At 38.2% G+C, this 21,449-nt stretch overlaps 1 protein-coding gene across 3 annotated transcripts in view; it reads right to left on the bottom strand.

Annotated features, from left to right (window-relative positions):
* Positions 1-21,449, bottom strand: part of csmd2 (CUB and Sushi multiple domains 2) — a 280,249-nt gene that overhangs the window by 223,520 nt on the left and 35,280 nt on the right. For all 3 annotated transcript variants that reach the window (XM_023959868.2, XM_078955368.1, XM_023959867.2), the window contains exon 3: positions 9,627-9,739. In XM_023959868.2, the coding sequence (XP_023815636.1) occupies positions 9,627-9,739 (113 nt within the window). The remainder of the gene's footprint in view (positions 1-9,626; positions 9,740-21,449) is intronic.

The raw sequence follows: 21,449 nt of genomic DNA, 5'->3' as shown, positions 1-21,449 counted from the left end.
AGCGGTTCTACTCCGAGCTCTCTGCAAGTGACCGACAGCATGAAAACCAAAAAAGGTATTCTTATTCACCATTTGTTATCACATCAGGGATATACCCTCCTGACACAACTATGTACTTTTTATCCAGGTTGACGACTGGCACGGGTGGGACAGGGCAGTAGGGTTAGAAAGGGTCCCACCTAAGGACCTGAGCTGGATGAGGCTCATCACACCCCTGGGTATTGAGCCTTCAATTTCCATGTGCCAGTTTTGCACTGAGCTAACCAGCCACCCTCTGCAGATACATGAAAATGTCTTAAAACCCTTAAAGACCACTGAGGACAATTCTACTACAGATCAAAAGTTTTAAAAGGTGCATTAATAAAAAATTTAAACACTAATAGTTTTATTAGCTCAGAAACCTTTGAAGAGAAACCAAGCCAAGCAAGATTATTTGTCAACAAACCAAAAGAAATAAAAATAACTTTGGTTACTGAATGAGGTAGACTTTCCTCCAGAATACATCGAACTGCTTGAAATACTTAAGAAGGTTTTGACAGTGAGTCAGTGCAAGACATATGTGTGTGTTTATGTTTATGTTAGTGTGGGTGTGCGAGTGAAAAAACTCTCTTCATTAGGTTGAAGGAGAACTGCCGAACCACAATTCTCCATTAATTAAGTGTCAGACACATTTAACGGTCAGACAGCCTGGCAGCCCATTCCCCTGCCAGACACTAATAACAGCTACAACCTGCCAGAGTGGAGGCTTAGCTTACCTGCACATGCCAGACAGCCCATATTTTCATAGAACATTCGTGAATAAACAGCTCAGCTTTCATTTGCCATTAGGTCAGTTTAGCTTACTCCGTCTTACAGCAAGTACTTGCACTTATAAACAGACTCGTACCTTGGATACCTCCCTGGGGGGAAAAAAATAACCATCTACACAAACCCTGTACCTTAAACGGTACAAAAAGGAGGTAGTTATTGCTTCGGGAAATATTTATGGAGAATGCCACAAAAAATATTGGAAATGTGTGGCTAAACAGAGTCTATGAATTCTGTGTACTATGGGGTACATCGTGTCTATTGATTCTTGCTACTGACACAAGTTTGATTTCTTTTGGCTCCTTCTGCTCTAGATTAATACTTTAGTAGTCAGGGGATATTTGAGACCACTCCCCAAAAAAAGATTACATACATAACCATTTTGGTTTGAACCGTCATCCTTAGAGAATGCTTCCAGCTTTGACAAAATAAAGTTAGAGCCAGAGGATGTCAGTAAGCAGGAATTGGTCCAAATCAATGTTTCTGTGGCAACCACCCTCACCAAACAGGAGTACGCTTGTTAGGAGTCCACACCCCTACTACTTGAAAGTAGGGTACATGAAATCTGTTAATCAAAATGTTCAAACGTTGTACGTAAGACCACATACTTTTATTGAGGCATCTGACCAGCATCTGACTTGAATACCTTGAACTACAGAAAAAAATGTCTAGAACATGTATAAAAAAATAAGGTAGCAGACCAACAACAGTTGTTCTGGCCTGTAGAATGACTGAGTGAGCTGTTTATTTCTCTATAGAAGTCTGTGGGATTTTGGCATCTTGGAGCTAGCGGCTACCCACCTGCCAGTCAGAACTATAAAAATGACCCAAAATCTGCCAACTTTGAGCTCTAATAACATCAAAAACTTTTTTTTTTCTAAACCATTGCCAATTTTCATACATAATTATTACAGCAATTAACTTAAAGAATGCTTCAGAAACCAGAAAATCCATAGGTTTATTTTAACTGTTAAGTTTTTTTTTTTTTTGTTGGTCTTGTTTTTGGGGGGAAGTCAGTGGAAAATTTCTTTCAGCTGCAACCTGCCTCCATTGCTCTTTGGAGGAACTGCAAAAATTGGAACATCCTTGTTTGCATCAAGGATTGAAGAAACAATACAATACAAAAGTCATTAACACAACTGCTCAAGGACAATTGTATTGAAAAATGACAAATAAGCAAATTAAAAATATACATGGGACATTCTGGATTCAAATTGCATCAGTAGAAACTGGGAAAAAACTAATAAGTAACAGATGATTTAAGAACATAAAAAGTGTGAAAAGAAAACCCCAACCTGCAAACACAAAACTAATGTGTTCCACCTGTGTCAGTCTGACCACTCCACATCCAAATTGTCTGAGCCAGCAAATGAACAACTTAAACTTGTACAGCCACAAAAATAACTCAATCGGGGTCACAGAGGTCACATTTGGGCAATGGTCACGGTGCACATGCAGTTTTTTTGGTTGGGTATTATACACTTTGATCCTCCATTCCCTTCGTCTTTAAGCCTAAGCTTTTGTCCCTTCAGAATAAGAGTGAGGGGAAAGAAAGAGGACTCTGATGAGTAATAGACTAAATAGGAAATGATGCATTCTGAGAACATCAGCTGCTGCTTTATAGGAAAATACAGCTGCAATACAATTAGCATATTTGAGTGTCATGATGTAATTTTTTCCATGCATTGATTCTCTCCCATGGCCTACAAGATAAACACACCTTTAATAAAAAACAATAAATGCATTTCTACAAACATAAAACCCCTTTCTTTTAAAATAAGAAAGTGACAATGTTTTGAGGTATTTTTTTCCTATTTCAGACACCAAAACTGAGAATGTAGACATCAGGAGTTGTGATACAGTGCTGGCTGAGGTTTTTCTTTGGATGACCCACTTGCAAGGCACGTTGACTATGCAGCTAAGACTCCCATGAAAAAGAGGCTTGGCAAGACACGACTGGATGATCATCACAGCATTTTATTATTCAAGGTAGAGGGAGAAAAGGAGTGAGCAATGCTATTAGGGGGGATGAAAGGAAATAATGAATGCCCTAATGACTAATTTGAAGTGAGAAAAAGAAAAGAAGAAAGAAAGACGGCAAAAAATAGTGGTCAAATGCAAGGATGGCAGCTTGACGTAAAGACATAACTCTTCTCATCTGTGGAAATTTCCAGAGCCTTTGCAAATGTTTATGTCATTTGCCTTCTTTAGCATCCTTCTCTGTTGCAACACAAATAATGAATTTTATGAGAGAAAGAAATTAGAAAAAAAAGGGGAGAGGAAAAAGATAGTCTGATGGTTGCTGTGGCGACAAAAGGAAAGAGATTCCTGGTCTTGGCCATTATGCAGTGTGTGGGGAGATGGACTGTGCAGCACTTAGGCTTATTGCAGTGTGGGCTAAAAAAGAACAGAATAGAAATAGATGGTATTAGAGTACAGAAGCTCTACTGTTTAATGCTATGCTGGGAAATGAAACAATCAGGCCAAAACAAGACCTGTTTAAAAAAAACAAAACATAAATTTAGAGTGCTACTAGTCATCATACATCTGTGTATGTGGACTCTGTTCCTAACATTTGAACCATCCATGGGCAGTACAGCCACATTTGGGAAACACTTGGTAATCGCATCCTTGATGCTAAATTCCAAACAGGGCCCTATTTTTGGGTTCTTTGGCACGACCAAACTGGATCTGAACCCAATGTATCCCAATCTTAGTGGAAACAAATGCACTGGTCTACCAAACATTAACAACTTAATACTGGTGTCTGTACTATAAACTGACATGTTCGGGAAAAGAAAAAAAGAAAAAAAGTTTTAGCCATTTAGACTTTTTTGTTTATACCTAATCCAACTGGATTAATGGTGAAATAACATTTTAGTGTTTAAAAAATAATTTCTATCAACAGCAAAAAAGAAAGATAAAAAAATGGATCAGTCTAACAGCAGACATTTTTAACCTAACTGTGGGGGGAAATGACACACACAGCTCCTCCAAGCAGTTATGTGAGGAGAAAAGTGACAAAATAGCAAACACATGAATATATGAAGCATACAATCACAAATACAAAGGGTGAATAAACACATCATTTGATGTGATGTTCATGGTACAGTTTGAATCACATCAAGGTTTCCAGTATACACAGATAAACTTGGTCTCCATATCAAACTTAGATTTTCTGAGCTTTGCAAATATCCTGCATCACTTCATGGGGGCAGCAGCCTTAGGAAAGGTCACCTATCCTGTAGCCCTAGGAAAAGATCTTTCCCAGATCTTTTATGGCCCCTGAGACATTTGCACCACTACTTTTAGATGCAGAAAGGGTCTACAAGAAAACCTTCCAACTGTAGGTGGTGGACATACGCTAGTAAACACTGGCAAAAGAAAAGGAAGAAGAAGCCCCTCCCTGCTTGCCCAGTTTGAACAATATGGTCTTTATTTGCGTTGAAGAACATACATTTTGGTGTGTCTGTAGCATAAGAGTGTTATCCATCCATATTTCTGAAAAAAACTAACTTAAGCAAAGAATATTTGTATTATTTTCCTACTGTAGGAGACTGACCCGTAGATTGACACTTTTGCTTTTTTATCATACCAACGACTATATTTTCATTTGTCTTCAATTGTCCTACTATGTTGAAAATGTGGTTACATACAGTACTCTAAGGTAAACCTATTACAGTGACATTAGAAGCTGAAGACAAAAACCATGAGCCCGTATTATCCTCCTCTTGATTTTAAGCTGATTGTGTTAAATGATAAGATAAAACAGAAAATTCAAAAGTCTTAAAATAAATTCTGTTATATTACAACCCCCTATTTTATTTTATTTTTTATTTTTATTTTTGTCGTGCATATCATTGTTGGAACAGACCCCAAGTAAAAGCTTCAAGAGATAACATCCACCTTGTAAAAGGTTAAGAGCCGAATCCATTGCAAAGGGCATACTAGCAAAGCCCAACACACAGTTGTGGAAATGACTGCCAACAATCTGAACCAAGCTGTCACCATCAATGTGTAGATAAGAATGGTTCATAGCCAAGGGCTTGATACAACTAAAACACCTCCCACAGTTCACACCAGAGGGACAGGGTTACTTTTTTACCCCCCACTTCCACAGAACACACACAAAAAAAAAAAAAAAAAAACACTGCTGGGTAGACTCTCACTCACCAACATTATTGCAGATAAACATTTTCACAACGAGAAGAAAAACTTTGCTTTAATTTTTGAATTCTTTTCTAAAGGCCAACATTTTGTGCAAAATTCAAATCTAATGAGACTGAGCGTGGAATACTTCTGTGACAAACAAAAAAAAGAGCTTTTTCAGAAAAAAAGAAAAACTGACATATTTTACTGACAAAAACCTAGAAGTATTAGGCAATGAGTTAAACTTCCTTTTAAATAGAAATAAAAACTCCCAATTGGTAACACCGCAGGGCTTTCTGAATTTTCTGTTTAATAAAATATATGATAGTTTCTGGCAAAATGAGTGTTACCATGAAGGCCATTGCACATCTATAACCTATAACTGCCAACCAATTAAGTAAACGTAACAAACCGTACTGATCAAAACAACTATATCAAAAAAAGTAATCCCTGCCCTAGTGTCAGCTCACTGGTAGTCATCTGCTGAAGCAGAGGTCAGGAACCTAAGGCTTGCGAGCCATATGTCTTCTGATGGTCACATCTGGCTCACAGACAAATCTTTAATTATAAAATCCTTTTTTCATTAGACCAGTCCTTCTTGGGCCCGATGCGATGCCAGAGGGGCGTGCAGTAGTAGCAGTTCTTGGAGAAAGAAAAATCTGCGCCATTATCAGTTTATTATTATCTGTTATAACAGAGTTTGTAATAGCCTGAAACCTGTGAATTGCTGTGCCTGCGACCATGCGCTCCCGTCTCTGAGAAAGAGCGCACAGTTGCAGGGGATGGGATGTGTGAGGAAGAGGGGGGGGGGGGGGGGGGGGGGTGTTAGTGGGCACAGGCAGCAAGGTGAATCGCACACGGATTGTCAAAACTTAAAACACGCTGCCCCGCTGCTCCTGGGTGGTGGTGGGGTGCTCGTTTGGGGCTGTGGGCGTCCTTCTCCGGTGGGGCTCTGCGTTGGGTTCTCCCGGCGCGGCGGGGGGGCTGCTCTCCTGGTTGGGCTGGGGCGGCGCTCTCTTTCCCTCCGTGCTTCCCTGGCCTCTGGCTCTGGGGGCCTTGCGGCGGCCCTGCTGGCCCTGGCCTGGGTGGCGGGCTTGGTCGCCCGGGCGGCGGTTGTTCCCTGCCGGTTCCCGTGTGGCGTTGGGGGGATTCCGGCTGCCGCTGCTGCTGCAGTGGGGGTCTTGGGGTGGGGATGGCTGGGCACTCTCCCTCCTTCTTTTCACGTTCCACCATCCATTTTAGAAGAACATAAAACCTCACCTGAGCACTGGTGTTAGCTCACCTTTGCACTAATAGCTTGCATGACTGAATGACTGAAATATTTCACACTAGTTGGTTTTAAGGCATAAGTATGCGTGTGAACACTATCTGTTTTGTGTACATGTCGACAGGTGGACATTTTTGCAGCTAGCAGGTGTGTTTATAACATTTGAGTGTGTGTGTGGACGGGCCCCGCCCTTTTTGTACTGCATTTGAACCTTACCATAATGATTAACAACCAGTAAACTTGTTGCTTTATGCTGCTTCATGGTCTTATCCCCCTTCCCCTCCTATTATCACCCCCTACCCCCCCTCTCTCTAGCGTCCCTCTCTCTTCTTCCCCTCTTTCCTTTTCCGTCCGGTCCAACACCAAAGATTTTCAGACATGATTGAAATTAATAAAGTTTGGCCTCAATTACAAAAGGGGTTTATTCAGACATACCTTTGGTTTGTCAGAAGATTAATAACCCCTCTTGTTAAAGCAAAATATGTCCAACACAAGAGGCCCTCAGCTCTCATCTGTCTGCCCAGCTGTTGGACAGGACAAGTTAAAAAAAAAAAAAAAAACACGCTGCCCGTCACATACTGCAGTGTGTGTTTGGCTCCACGTATTCATGTTAGCAGTCTTCCTCACATCTAAAGAACATTCAGACCAACCTACGATCACATTTAACGAATGGAAGTCTCAACGCCTGCATGAAACTTAAACTCACCACGTATCAACCAGACAAGACCATCAGCAAAACCATGCAGCACCAGAAGTCGTAATAATGGTATGAAATACTCATCATTGATTAGCAACAGCATAAAAATGTTATTAAAAAGAACCCACAGACTTATTGCACTTGTATTTTTACTTTTAAACATATTGCAGCGGACTGAGTTGGACTGGGTGGCTGTTGGGTGGTGTTCCATGTTCCGGAGTTCATTGAACGCATCAAGCAGAGATGCTGATTGGCCCAGAGTTCTGTCGCTTAGCCTGTCGTTGGGGAGTTTGGACCAATAGGGTTCAGCTATGGGCCGAATAAGGGATATAGGAGGGTTGGTGCAGTAGTGGGGGAATAAAAAGTTGGGAGAAGCGTCTACAGTCTACAGTCTTACAGTCTACAGTAACCAGGATAAAGAACCTTAACAGTGGTTAAGTCTCTGTGCCTCAGTGTGGGAAAGGGATGCTACAATATTGTATGGCTCTTTCTAAATTACATTTAAAAATATGTGGCGTTTATGGCTCTCTCGGCCAAAAAGGTTCCGGACCCGTGCTGAAGGATCTAAGCCCAAATTCCCTACAAAGATTTTTGAGCCATACGAGGTGCTGTGGGTTTTTGGGTTGATGGAGAGTCGGAGAGAGGCGAGACTAGTATTTTAAGGGGTGTACAGGTGTGTCTTGTAGTTCCTTTAAGGTTCAAATGGTCACCTGAAGGGATGTTGTTGAAAATGAAATGCACCATTGTCATGCTAGAAGTAAAAGTATCTTGAAGTATTTGTTAATGGAAGTTGCACCCACTTTTGACATACAGGTGAGGCTTTCTACCTAACACAACTCTCTAGTATTTAGTAAGATGCAATTACTGATCCTGTGGGAATACAAGACACTGGGCGTGCATGTGATACATAATCGCGCATTGCGCAAGATTTAGGGCAGGGTGAAAAAGGAAAAATCTGTATGACATGCTTTACCTACTTCCCCCTTACTTACCCTTGTGTGTTGTTTAAGCGTCCGCTACGACTTGTCACTCGTAGCTTACCCGTAGAAAAAATGTGCATGACCATTTATACCCTATGGGCCTACTGGGTGATCTACAATCTGCTATTTCATGTGGACCACCTGCATGCCTCGCACAAAAAACTTCAAATGTGCTAATTCTTCCACCACAGAAAGCCTGTATCCACACGTCAGGATAGTTATGAGTAGCGCTTTAATAAAATGGGAAATGTGGGTTCATATCCACCAATACCTAAACCTCTAAATGCCTCAATGTCTTACCCTCAACGTAAATGCTTGGAGTACAAAACTATGCACCTCTCCACCACGGGTCAAAATTGTACATACTCAAGTGTTCAGAATTCAACATTCATTCATTTTCTATTTCATTTTTTGTCCCTTTCGGGGTCACGGGGCTGCTGGAGCCTATACCAGTCACTTGTGGGCGAAGGCAGGGGACACCCTGGACAGGTCGCCAGTCTGTCACAGGGTAGAATGTCCACAATCACACTCCCATTCACTCACACACTCACACCTATGAACAATTTAGAGTTGCCAATTAACCTATGAAGCATGTTTTTGGACGGTGGGAGGAAGCCGGAGATCCCGGAGAGAACCCACGCATGCACGGGGAGAACATGCAAGCTCCACACAGAAAGACCATTGATGTTGTTTTTCATGTCCCCCAGCCGGGACTTGAACTGGGGACCTTCTTGCTGTGAGGCAAGAGCGCTAACCACTGCGCTACCGTGTAGCCGAATTCAACATTTCCCTTTGTTTATTATGAATTTATTATAAATTAAGGCACACATAATACCATTGTGCTAGAGGCTATGTAAAATTATCATGATTTTTTACGGGCATATCCTGTAGGACAAAAATCCAACTACTGCCTTCCATACATTCTGTTACCGTTGAGCATTCCTGTGATTTGCATGGCCTATATACCTTTGTCCATGCTCTGTTAGCTTCTAAGTAAAATTATTAGACAGCCCCACATGTTAACACAGCAGAGCTTCTATGTCTTTCCCCCGATGAGTTGGGGTCACCACAGTTGGTTTTACCCGTGTGAGAATGTCAACAGTTAATTTTCATGACTTTGAACGCCTTCCCCTGTTTCTCATTGGGCTTTATGTCATTTATTTGATCTTCCTGCTAACAAAAATCACAGCATCTAAGCATTTAAGGTTGACGTTATTTTCCTTAATGCCCTGAGCTGCAACATCTGAAAATTTAAGTTACTAGTCAAAAAAAGAAAAAAACAACAACAGTAAAAAGCAAACAGAAAGTGCAAGCAGAACGATTAAGTTGGTTTCCATGCAATAGTACCATTGCTTCTGTCCTGTTTAATGATTATGTTTCACCAACCAACATCTCCACCTTCACAATATCTAAACAACACTGCTAAATTCTGCCAAGTAAGAGCTGTTATTATTTTGCAGTTCCAGCTGCATAGAGCTAAAGGAGCCCAACATTAAAACATACTCAGGATACATATCACTATGATAAAGGGTCTTAGTACAGACCAGACAGCTTAATGTCATAGATACATTTTAAGAAATTCTCCACGGTTTTTGACGTTTAAAGGTTTCCTAGTTTGGGAATTTTAGCGGGAATGAAAATGATCACAATTGATTTTAATGTTAAAATCCCTCTGAATAAGAGACAACATTTTTGCTTTGGGATTTGAGCAAATAGACCAGCTTACCTTCATAGACAGCTTTGAATCCCTGTCCGCTGACCGCATAGTCAGACAGTAACCACAACGTAAGCCTGGAGCCTGTGCTTACAATGGGAGGGGGCAGCTGAAACCCTGTTAGCCTAAAAAATGAAAAACAGAGAATATTGGTGAGACAAAAGCCATCAAATTTGCAAAGACATGTATGAATCCTGTTTCCAATCATTGTTATGGTTTTATGTAAATGTCTGCATGATAAAATTTTCTTTGCCAGAAACTGCAGAGATCTCAAAAAACATAGAGCTTTAAAGTGGAGATTTTAGGATATTTTGATGCCAACTTTAAGAAAAAAAAAAAAAAAAACTTCATAGAACATGGACATGTTGGGGTGTTGGTTTGGTTAACTGAGACTCATAACGCTGACACATTTCCAGAAAAAAACAATCAATTATAATTTTAGCAATAATATTTTTCTATTTTCGACCATTAAAATGCATCCCTGCCACAAACTAATTCCTATAATGTAATTGCTTTTTTAAAGACACTTAATTTGTAGACGTATTATTGTGTAATGTTAGTTTAAGTTGCTGAAATCGCTTAAACACAAAAAGTCACTTACCGTCTGACAAAAATATGATATTTTGACTTCAGATTACCTTTTTCTAAAATATGGAAGGTTTGATTTGTTCGTACATAAAATCCTATCATGAATAAACTTCTATCACTACCTTTAGGCAAAAAGCTCAAAAATATTTTTTTAGATAGATATATTGCAATTGTCACAAGCAAAATGAAAATTATAAAGTGGTCCGTTCAACACTCATACATTAAAGCACCCAATGGCAAAAACTTACAACTAAAAATAATTAATAATACATAAAAATCCTTAAGAAGTGCATTACTCTTTAGATAAAACAGGACATTAAAAAAATTTTGTTGCCAAATTAAAGTGCATTTGTCATTAAGAAAAGCCAGAATGCACAATTAACCTGTAAAAATTGTTAATACCAGGAATAAATAAATTACTATAAAGAAATCCTCCACAGTTGCACAATTAAAGCAAAAAAAAAGATTTCAATTTACTGTATAACATGCACAAATTTCTGATTCGAGAGTGTTTTTTTTCTCTCTGAGCTCAACAGATTTATTGTTTACATTTATATTTCTCTCTAAACCACCAATAAAACTTGATAATCATAAACCCCGTGCCTCAAAACGTTCAAACTTGATTTTGGATAAAAATTTTTAAAGCCTTTACACCGAATCTGCTCTGTTTCTCGATCTCAGAACTCACGTTTCTGCCCATTTGCCCCTTGCTTTTATTTTCAAAACTTAAGATGAATGCTAAGCTCAGCACTCTGGTACCTGTTGGTCACAGTTTTCACATGCTTATGAACTCACTTTTTCATTTTACTCCCTTATCTGTTTTTTCTTGAAGTCTGAATCGATCGTATCTGCAGTTTTCTGCACGGATGATAAGCAGTCCACACTGCTGCAGATTCTTCTCAGCTGACGTATGAAATCTTCACAGCACCAAGTGGATTTTTATTTCAAAGCACAGCAGCATTTGGTAAAAACACTCAACAAGACAAAAAATGTGTTTTATGATCTGTTCAGGCTTGCTGCTTTGTCCGTGTGGAATCAAGCTGTCTAGCTTGTTTTTCTATTTGGGAAAAAACAAAACAAAAGAAAAAAACAACTTATTGTGATCTTTTGAGCTTCCACATGCACTTGCACTGCAAACTATTTGACAAAATTTGATGAGGTTTAAACTTCTCTTGACTCCACATCTGTAAAAGATTTTCCTAAAATCAGGACTGTCAAGAATTGTTTTGTTTTTTTTGCCTCATGAAGAGCTAGGATTTAGAAGTAAGGAAATAAGGATTAAAATGAGTCGAAATCCTTTTGCTCCAACTCTTGACAATTGAAAAACTTGATTTAAGACTTAAAAACCTCAAATTTCTCTGTAATTTTGAGTTCAGTTTCAAATATGCTATTTTATAGTTCGCTAAATGTTCACAAGTCAGACTGCCAGTCATTCTCATTATTTTGGAAATTTAGATTTTATGCTCTAAGAATAAGTTTAGATGTTATAAGCATTTATTAGGATGATCCAATTTGTAATAATATGGTATTCTTTTCTTTTTTAAATGAGTCATTTCCACTTATTACTCTAGTTTTTTGTCACTGTAATTAAAATGAATTACAATCAGGTACATCAAAACTCAAAAATATAAACTACTTGCTTAGAATTAACAGAAAATGATACTTCCTAGTAGACTGCATAACATTCCGTCTTAAGCTTATTTTTCTCTATGTGTTCTGGTACATCGCCTGTCCGTCCTGGGAGAGGATCCCTCCTTCATGAGGACATCCCTGAGGTTCCTTCCGTTTTTTCCAGAATCCTTTTTTTAGTTTTTCCTTACCGCAAAAGAGGGTCTAGGGGCAGGGATGCCCAGTTTAGTTTAGTCTGTTTAGTTAAGTTTAGCCATTACCTATTGTACTGTTTGACTTAATGTTCTTTATGATTTCATGTTTATTATACAATTACCGGTATGAAGCCCATTGTGACGACTATTGTTATAATATTGGGCTATATAAATAAAATTGAATATATAAATTAAAATTGAAGTATTTCTATCAAACATTTAGCATTCTTAACTCTTTTATTTTTTTCCTTTCTGAATGCACTTAAATCATAAGTGACCGTAGGACGCCCCTTAAGATCTCCACAAAAGCTCAACTCTGACTAATTTCCAAATTTCTATCAGTCAAATAACACAACTGGTATGTGCTTATTAACTGAACATCACTAACGGGCCCCTCACATAGGATTTGGGGAGATTGAAAAAAAAGAAAAATCCCTAGGATGTGCCTGCGTTTCACCTGCTTCACCCTTACATGTTGTCTATGTGTTCAAACGAGACTTGTCGCCTCCAGGGCAAACTGTGCTTGAACATTTTCTCTCTACAAGCTCACCATGTTGTCTACAATCCTAAAATTTTCTCCAGACCACCTGTAGGTGTCCCATTTTTCACCCACAGACAGGTCATATCCACTCGTCAGGGCAGTTGTAACTAAGTCATTAAGTAACTCTTGCAATCGCAGGTGGATGTCAGCTAAATGGCGAGACACATTTATGCCTCTCGGATGACCACATATTAAGTTTGAAGACAGCCTTTTTAGATCAGGCAGCACTCAAGCTAAAATACAGTAAATGACGGCCCAAGGAGGAGGGGAGGTCAACCCACTGGGACTGAGGTTTGGAGCATTTAACTCCCGATCAATCTGCCGTGAGTCAGATATGGCTGTGAATCACATTTCAAACTGAGAGGAAACACACAGACGGTGGATTTGCTGGCAAGGTTTGCAAACATAAAATAGTGGCATGCGATACAGGCAATGGCAATCTGAGGCACGCAGCTCGTTCTGTGGGAAAAAAAAAAAGACGTCTGGGGACAGCCTGATATCAAGGAAAGATGTGAGATATCAATGCAGCTGAGGTGTCTGAATGGAAATGCAGCGCAGGCGCCACAAGTGAGTGATAAACTGATGGGTAGGGGGCTTAGGGGCTTTGGACAAGAAGATAAAAATGGGAAGAGAAACTACAAAATGGGTTTATTAGAACGCAAAGAAACTGCCAAAATAAAATCGACAGAGGAGATTCGCAGGTGTGTTTGTGCTTGGATGCACACTCAAGTGTAACCTTTTTGCGAGTGTTAGTTTAAGTGTGTGCACGGCCTGGGAGAAGCTTTATTAAGAGGGCGCTCAACCCGTCTGGCCCTACCATCGTCTAAGTGAAGAAACCCCCCCCCCCCCCATCCAATTATCTAACCACTACTCATGGGAACGAGGGAGAGAAAGAGAAGGAGAGAGGTGGAGAAAAGGTGTTAAGGGTCGACTCCAAGGGAAAAGGTTAGACGTATGGTAATGAAGAGAAGATTTTAGAAATGAAAGACTGAAACTTGAAGAGTGGAAGTAAATTAGGGAAAAAGGAATTCCTTTGTTACCCAAAAAACATGCCTTTAAAAAAATGCCACTCTGATCATCTTTTGATCTATTTTCAAAGCATTCCCAGTGGTCTTTTATCATGATCATAATGTTTTTAGCCAAAATTAACAAAAACTTGTGTTGTTTTCTATGACATAGTTTCTGCAAAGCAGCAGCAGTTCATTAGAAATTCACCTCTCATCATCAACTAACATTCAACAGTCTAAGTAAATGAATAAAAAGGCTTTTCGGGCTTCGCGTTAAAAACTTTCATGTTCACAAGTTGCTACACATTTTTTTAACATCCGGCCATTGAACGCACATAGAAAGTTAAACCAGTTGAACTTTGACCAACCATAGGTCTGGCAGGCCCGTGACCCAGTGAGGAATGTGTAAGGGTAAAAAGTAGTAGTTTAAATTTAGTTAAAGTGTTAAATGGCAACTCAAATATTCTAAGTTCCAGTTAACTTATAATTTTTAAGTAAGATCAATTAAAAAATATTATGTAATCAGTTTCCTCATACATTTTGAGTGGGCTGAATTTATTCGGGTTTACAGTGTATGCATGTTTACAACTGCAATCAGAAAGACGCTAAATCAGGTCATTTTTCTTTTAGATTTGAGTTATCAGTGTGTTTGTGTGAGCAGGCATTTGTGTACCCTCCGGGTGGAAGGTAAGCACAGTGCTGATGCAGCTGATATTTTCTCTAAAGGGAAGAGGGAGGATAGAAAGACAAAAAAAAAAAAAAAACAGACACAGCAGCAGGATTTTGATGGCTGGGTAGAGGAGAGACATTAGCCAATAAATGATGGGCGGTAAGAACCGGGGCAGAAGTGCAGAGAGAGGCTCACTGTGTTCATTTTTATGTTTCTGTGATTTTGTGCTTTTGTGTGTGTTCATCCTAAGAGCCTTTGCAGCCATAACTTGTCAATTCTCAAGGCCAGAAGCTGATGTTGTGTTGTGCTCTGTGAGCTCTAACTCTCTGCTGACTGCCCATCACACAACCAGCAACGCTTTCAAAAACTCATGCAGAGGTGCCAAGTGCACAAACGCGCACAGACACAAGCAGAAGCAAAGAAAGAGCTTTTTTCAAAAAACAACAAAAAAAGTCTCTTCAACTGTTTCTTTCTAAGTCAAAAATAGAGGTTTTCTGTGTGAATGTGATCATGACCATTTGTAGGGGAAAAAAAACATCTAAACCTGTGAAGGTTAAATGGCACTCAATCCCACCCACACATCCAATTTGATTCTAGCCGTTAATAGAAAGAGTCTCAGACACAGCTCTCATCCCTTCTTGTTGGGAGAGCTCCAATGTACCACATCACTTTGCCCAAGGGCATGACCTTGATAGAGTTGCTTTCAGTGCCCTCAATTCCAGTTAAAAACTCCTGCTATTAAAAGTGGCGATCATGCTGCTTAATGGCTTTGCAGTCAGAGAGGTAATTCTAAAAAGGTAATAACTGGAGAATGGATCACTTTTGCAATGTGCAGGTTTGGTCAAAGGTTTTGACACTTTCAAATGAATGCAAATAAACTTATTTTTTTAGCGTTTGGTCCTACAAATCAACAATTGTATTAAAATTGTAGTAAACGACCTTTTTCTGTGATTATTTTGTATAATTTTAAATCTAATTTTAAGTGTTTGAAGATGTTTTTTTTATTTGTCAAAAATAATAAAAAATCCTTTTAAGGTCTCACTCCAATCATCTTTTCATTCCCAGTGGTCTTTTAATCCTTTTAGGCAAAATCAAAAACCTGTGTTGTTTTCTAAGACAGGTGTCTCAGGTATCAGAAATCAAATCAGATCTTTTGTTTGTTCTAGGTGTTAGATTTCACTCTGTCCCAGAAAAAAGAATAAGTATATATATTTTATTTTATTTATTTTTTCATGAATTTTTATTTTTGAATAAAAAGCTCATCAAAAAGTGTAATTTAAAAGATCCTTTTTTTCAGATAGTAAATTGATTCATTTTCTTTCTTTCATGTCCTCCATCAGCAGAAAAAGTGCATGAAGAACATGTTAAAAACCCCAAAAACACTGTTTTATCAGAGCGGGTCTTTAGCACAATAATATAGTCTGTTTAAATAAAAAAATAAAAAAATACTTAAAAGGTTTCCCCCCAGCCACAATGTGTGTCTATTCAAATGGGTAGGGTGGATAAAGAATAGAACTCTGGTGTGAATTTCAAAATGGGGATTTCTTCAAATGTTTGCTTGCTTTGTGGGTATCACTTCATTAATTAGGTGAAAATGTTGCATGCAATGCTCTACTTTGCTTTTAAACACCCATGGAGCCTCGTCTCAGAAGGGGTCCCATGTCGGCTATTGCACTTCTCTGATCATAACTCTATAATTAGTTCCGTGTGCAGCCCATGGCATTACCATGGCCACAGATCGTTCCAATTGAGTCCAACTCTGTTTCTGTGGTGTTTTTGCATTTATTTTTGTAACCCCCCCCTCCACCACCAGGGAAACCAAAACAGATTGTCTACCTGAATCTAAAACGTTTCACTAAAAGCCCTGTTTTTTTGTCTTTTTAGTCATTTGTGATAAACAGTAGAATTTACTTTAATACCATGTACATTTTGTTCAACTTATAATTATAAGCATGACATAAAATGTGTTAAAAATGTTTATTACTTTTTGCCCTGCCTTTTGCCAAACAGCAAACGGGACAGACTCCGGTGACCCCATGACCCCAAAAGGGTTATAGAAGATTGCAAAAATGGATGGATGGATTTTTCTTTATGGAGAAAAAAAAACCCACTCCATTAGCACTTTAACGATTCCTTCCGATTTCCATGCAGATTCTCCAAATCATGTAAAGATGAACAACAAAGGTGAGACTTGAGAGTAGCAGAAACGATTTGTAAATCACATATGCTGCTTTCCCACACATCCCACAGCTCATCAATATTTCAAACACGACTAACATCTTTTTGACTTCAATAATTTAATTTTCTCCTGAAGAAAGCCTTTGCTGCAGCGTGCAGCAGAAAGTTAATATTCACACAGGCAGGTGAGACCTGGTATTTGTGGATCCCAGCAGAAATTCGAGGGCTTGGGAGAATATCCTGGACATCACTCAGGCTGACAGTGCAGAGAATTAACCAAAAACCAGTGTCTGCAGACAAACGTCTCTGAAAATAATGTGGAACAAGAAAAAGCGTAATTGAGAGGAAGTCTAAAGTTATTGCCACACATTAGAGAATAAGATACATTTTTCAAAACAAAATCCAAAAACCTTTAAAGGAATATATTTGATTGCAATGTTTGGTTGATCCTAAAAGCACCAAGAAAAAAAATGTTTCAAAAACAAACATAACCAAGGGAAATATATATATATATATATATATATATATATATATATATATATATATATATATATATATATTTTTTTTTTGCATTCAAAAAGATGAAAAAAATCATCACAAAAATAATCAGTTGTAACTGTCATAGCAGAAAAGCAAATGTGATCGCCCACATTCAAAGATGAGCAAGTATAAATGAGTGGAGAGATGATGGAACATGGTGCCAGTGCTCCTATTTAGAGATAAGTGCTCCATCATCTTAAATTAGATCTATTTCTTAAATCTAATTCCCTCTTGGTTTGGACTAAGAGTTGCGTAATGGCTTACTTACACACATGTGCACACTCACAGCTTCACTTCTCCCAAAGTGTCTAGCAGGCAGCAACTTAGTGTGACTTCTTTATCTTCAGGCTATCTGCACTCCATTAACAGCATTTTAGATTGTTCTGATATTATCTATATTTTTCCAAATAGGTGAGGTACCAGAAGTTTGACCAGCAATATTATAGTGTAAAACCACGAGTGGCCCTTAAATCTTCTGAAATAAATATATATTTTTATACATTTTGAGTCTTTACTTTTCTATTTTCAGGACCATGTTTTCTTCACTATAGGGTACCCAGAGAATGTGACTTCATTTATAAGTAAAAGTAAGTCAATTATAATAATTTTGGTGTTATTTTCTATGCTACATTTTGTTTAATGGAAGAAAAACATTGAAATCAAATTTTAAACAGTACACACTAACCATTGCCAATGACAGAATGACGCCTGACGGCCACCGTCTACATCCATGACAATGCTATCTATTTTCCAACCAATCAGGCGGCGGCGTAAAATCTTGAAGACTCTACCAACGTCCCCCATCACACAATGGCAGTTGCATTTGTGGAAGTGCCCTAAAACAAACTTTCAATGCCTGTAACTCCATATAAAAACAGACTGATACCACTAAAACAAATGTCACAGTGACTATGCTAACTCCCAAGCTTGTCACAGAAAAAAAGCAGAATCGAACACCAGTACACATTAGCCGGGTTAGTGTATTCACAAAAACACACAACCAAACATTTTGAAAGACTTCTCAAAATCTCTTTGACATTGGTAAACACACCCAGAATTAATCCATAAGGCGCTCTGTCCTAAATTAAGGCTTTAAAGTGCGCCTTATCCAGTTAACCCTTGTTTTTCGCAGGGGTTACATTCCAAAAAGAACCCGTGAAAGGCAAAATCCATGAAGTAGAAACCTTTTTTCTCTTTTTTTTACAATTATTATACAATTAAATACTCTTTTATACATTGAAAGAAAGAACAAACAATTTTACAGGCTCAAGCATTTGTTTCACAAATAAATGTACTAGAAACGTTTTTTTCAACAAATAACTGTACTGGAATGTCAAATAATAATTTGAATCATCAATGTGAACAGAAGGCTTCAAATTGCGGAGATTAGCCCCGCCCACCGTGACCCGAATAATTGGATTAAACGGGAGAAAATTTAAAATGATTATAAAAAAAATACAAAGTACCGTCGGACAAATAGTGACTCAGGTGTATTTCACTGCTTTCAGACTGAGCCGCTGCATCCTGACTCCGCTCTGCAGTGTTTTCTTCTTATGAAGCCGGTGTGTTTGTTCAGGAGAAGAACATAGTGATAGGCAGTTGTTGTCGCTCTTTTTTCTATGGGTTTTAGAGAAACTCCAAATTGCAAGAAAATTTGGACGTACGTAATGTAAATTTGGCAAGCTGTTTTACGTACGTGTACATATTAAACTGCAACGTTATTGAAGCACAGGTAGAGAAGAAGCGGAGTGAATTTTTAGCCAATCAGAATGCAGAACACAATGCACGATGCAAATCCGTGAAGTAGCGAAACCATGAAAAGTAAACCGCGTTATAGCAAGGGATCACTGTAATGCAGAAAATACGGAATATAAATATAACTCAGCAGATGACTCTACATTAAAAGTGATGTGATAACAGTGCTGATGCCTGGGTGAATAAATGTGATTCACTGTAGAATCCTTTACACTGCAATAGAAAGGCTTTGACAGAAGGAAATAGGTTTTAAAAATGAATTCTTCATCGCCTCCTTTGCAGAGACACGAGTCAATTACGTTTACAGCAAACAAATCAAGGCTGACAAATGGAACAAGGTGACGTTCTTGTGTCCCCTGTGTTTTTTCAGCGCTCCACACAAATCACTTCACAATAATGCTGGGGCCGAAAATAATTAGAGATAAAATAACACCATTTCATTGCTGTGACACTCTCGTCCCAGCATAGTGATGAAGCTAAGTGGAAATCATGTGGTATGCTGTTGGAAAAGAATAATCAAAAACTCTCTCTGTTAATGTATATATGTGGAAAAAATGGGATTTTTTTTAAGAAAGACAAACAACTACACTCTTAAAGTGACATTTTCTGGCTTAGGTTCTCTGATCTGCTGCATTAATTTATTATTACTACTGATAATTGATCATAATCAATAAAAAATGTTATGGATTAAAAATAACAAAATTATTAAGAATCCCAAAGTAAAAAACAAACAAACATCTGAGACATTTTCTGGAGACATTCTTTGGACTACTAGAACAATCAGTGATTTCTTTGTTTTTAAAGGTGTTTATAGACTTGAATTTGGCACTAAGCTAAACTCTTAAAAAAAAAAAAAAAACTACAGATTTGTTGGTGGTAGTGTAATGGTCCGGGACAACTTCTGCTGGACCTGAATGAAATGAGAATTTTCTAAAGGAAAGTAGATATAGGTTTGAAACCCAAAATGCAATTAAGTTCAGTCTTACAACTTTCTTTCAAGAATGACTGACTGTAAGATCTATCAGAGAGTCAATGTGTCGAGTAACTTTTACCTCAGTGCTTAGATTGGTATTTACTGTGTACATCCTATTTTTATCTATTAACCATTTTAGCACTAAATACCTAAATTGATTAATTAAAAATTGAAGTTGGGTAGTAAATAACAATTGTAAATCTTCAGCGTGAGCTTAAAAGGCCATAAATGTTGCTCAATTAAGACAGTCCTGCAAAGACTTTCCAAAAACTGTGAATTAAAGCTGCTGTCATTATGACAGAAACAATTATTGAATTTGTTTGTTTTAGGCACAGAAAAAGCACAAACAGTTCTTTCTGAAAGTTGTATCCGTCAATAAATAAAACCATGATTAAAACCAAATTAAATTGTGTATTTACTTGGTTATCACTGTCAGATTAACTCTTTTTTTATGAAGGAATCTTTTGTGTTGAAAAATACTGAAAATATACACAATTATCAAACATATTTCTACTGCACTGTCTCATAATTTACTGTATTTTGCAACTAAACATTTCTTGAGAGTACAAGTTGCAGCAGCCAAAGAAAAAAAAAAGCATAATAAAGAAAAAAAAAACATATTAGTCACACTTTTGATAGAGATTTATTTAACAAAATACAGAAACAAGAACGAACATTTCATCTTGAAAGGCAATTAATAATAAGACTAAAGTCGCATATGCCAAAGTACTACATTGCTGCAACCTAAATGCATGTTTTTCAGTAGATTTGCAGGTGTTTTGCCGCGTTGTGGGATTTGTTATCGGGCAGTAGCAAATGGATTTTTAAACGTCAAGTGGTGGCCGCTGAGGTTTTAAAAAAAGTTTAAATTAGATGGCGACCGGTCACCAAGGCACATTTGGAGGTTGAGTGTTGACAGTCCTGTGGCAAGAAGAGAGCAGCGCCCAAATTCAGACTACCACCGTACAGCCCACCACACCCAGCTGTTCCCCAATTCCGCGATGGCGTCTTACCCGCCTGACTGACTGCCGCCAGACTGCTGTCATCTCCATTTATGACTATGCCACGGGTGGCGGCAGCCAATCTTGAAGATTTTGCCGATGTCTCCCCACCGCGCGGTAGCTGATGTATATGTGACTATACCATAACGGAATACATAATAATAGACTGAACATCTGCATACTTGACTACTGTAACGCATTGATGCTTATTTAGTTCATGAAACATAGGAGGAATCTAGTATATTAGAGACATTTTAACCACTTTTTCGATAACTGGAGCATAAAGAACACGCTAACAAGTCAACTAAATTCTTGATATCACTAAATATGTTAAATTCCTCATCTTCAGTGTCGCTGGTAACAGTTTCAACAAGCCTGGTGTAAGACTGACCAGCGTTTATTCTTCTGTGTTGCTGTCAGTAGCAAATACTAATACACACACCTAAAGTACCCTAGTGGTTGTTGCTATTTTTTTTTAAATCACATATAAGTCCCACCTGAGTGTAAGTCTCCCCCCCGACTAAACTATGCAAACACGATTTATACTTCGAAAAATACAGTAACTATAGCTCATTGGTCAGTTGATGGAAAAATGAAGGAATATTAATAAAATACTAACTCTAGCGTGGACATTATTTTCATCCACATCCTAAAAGTAAATGTCAGCAGCAAAAATAATTCAGATTTAGTTTTAGTTTAACAGCATATTAATGTTTTTTTTTTTTTTTTTCAGTGTTGCATCAGTATCATGAATGTAAT

This window comes from Oryzias latipes, chromosome 11, assembly GCF_053564925.1.
Source record: "Oryzias latipes strain Hd-rR chromosome 11, Olatipes_Hd-rR_3.1".
In the NCBI taxonomy this organism is placed as follows: domain Eukaryota; kingdom Metazoa; phylum Chordata; class Actinopteri; order Beloniformes; family Adrianichthyidae; genus Oryzias; species Oryzias latipes.
Note: the sequence above shows the minus strand (reverse complement) of the source record. Positions and strands in the feature narration are given on the sequence as shown.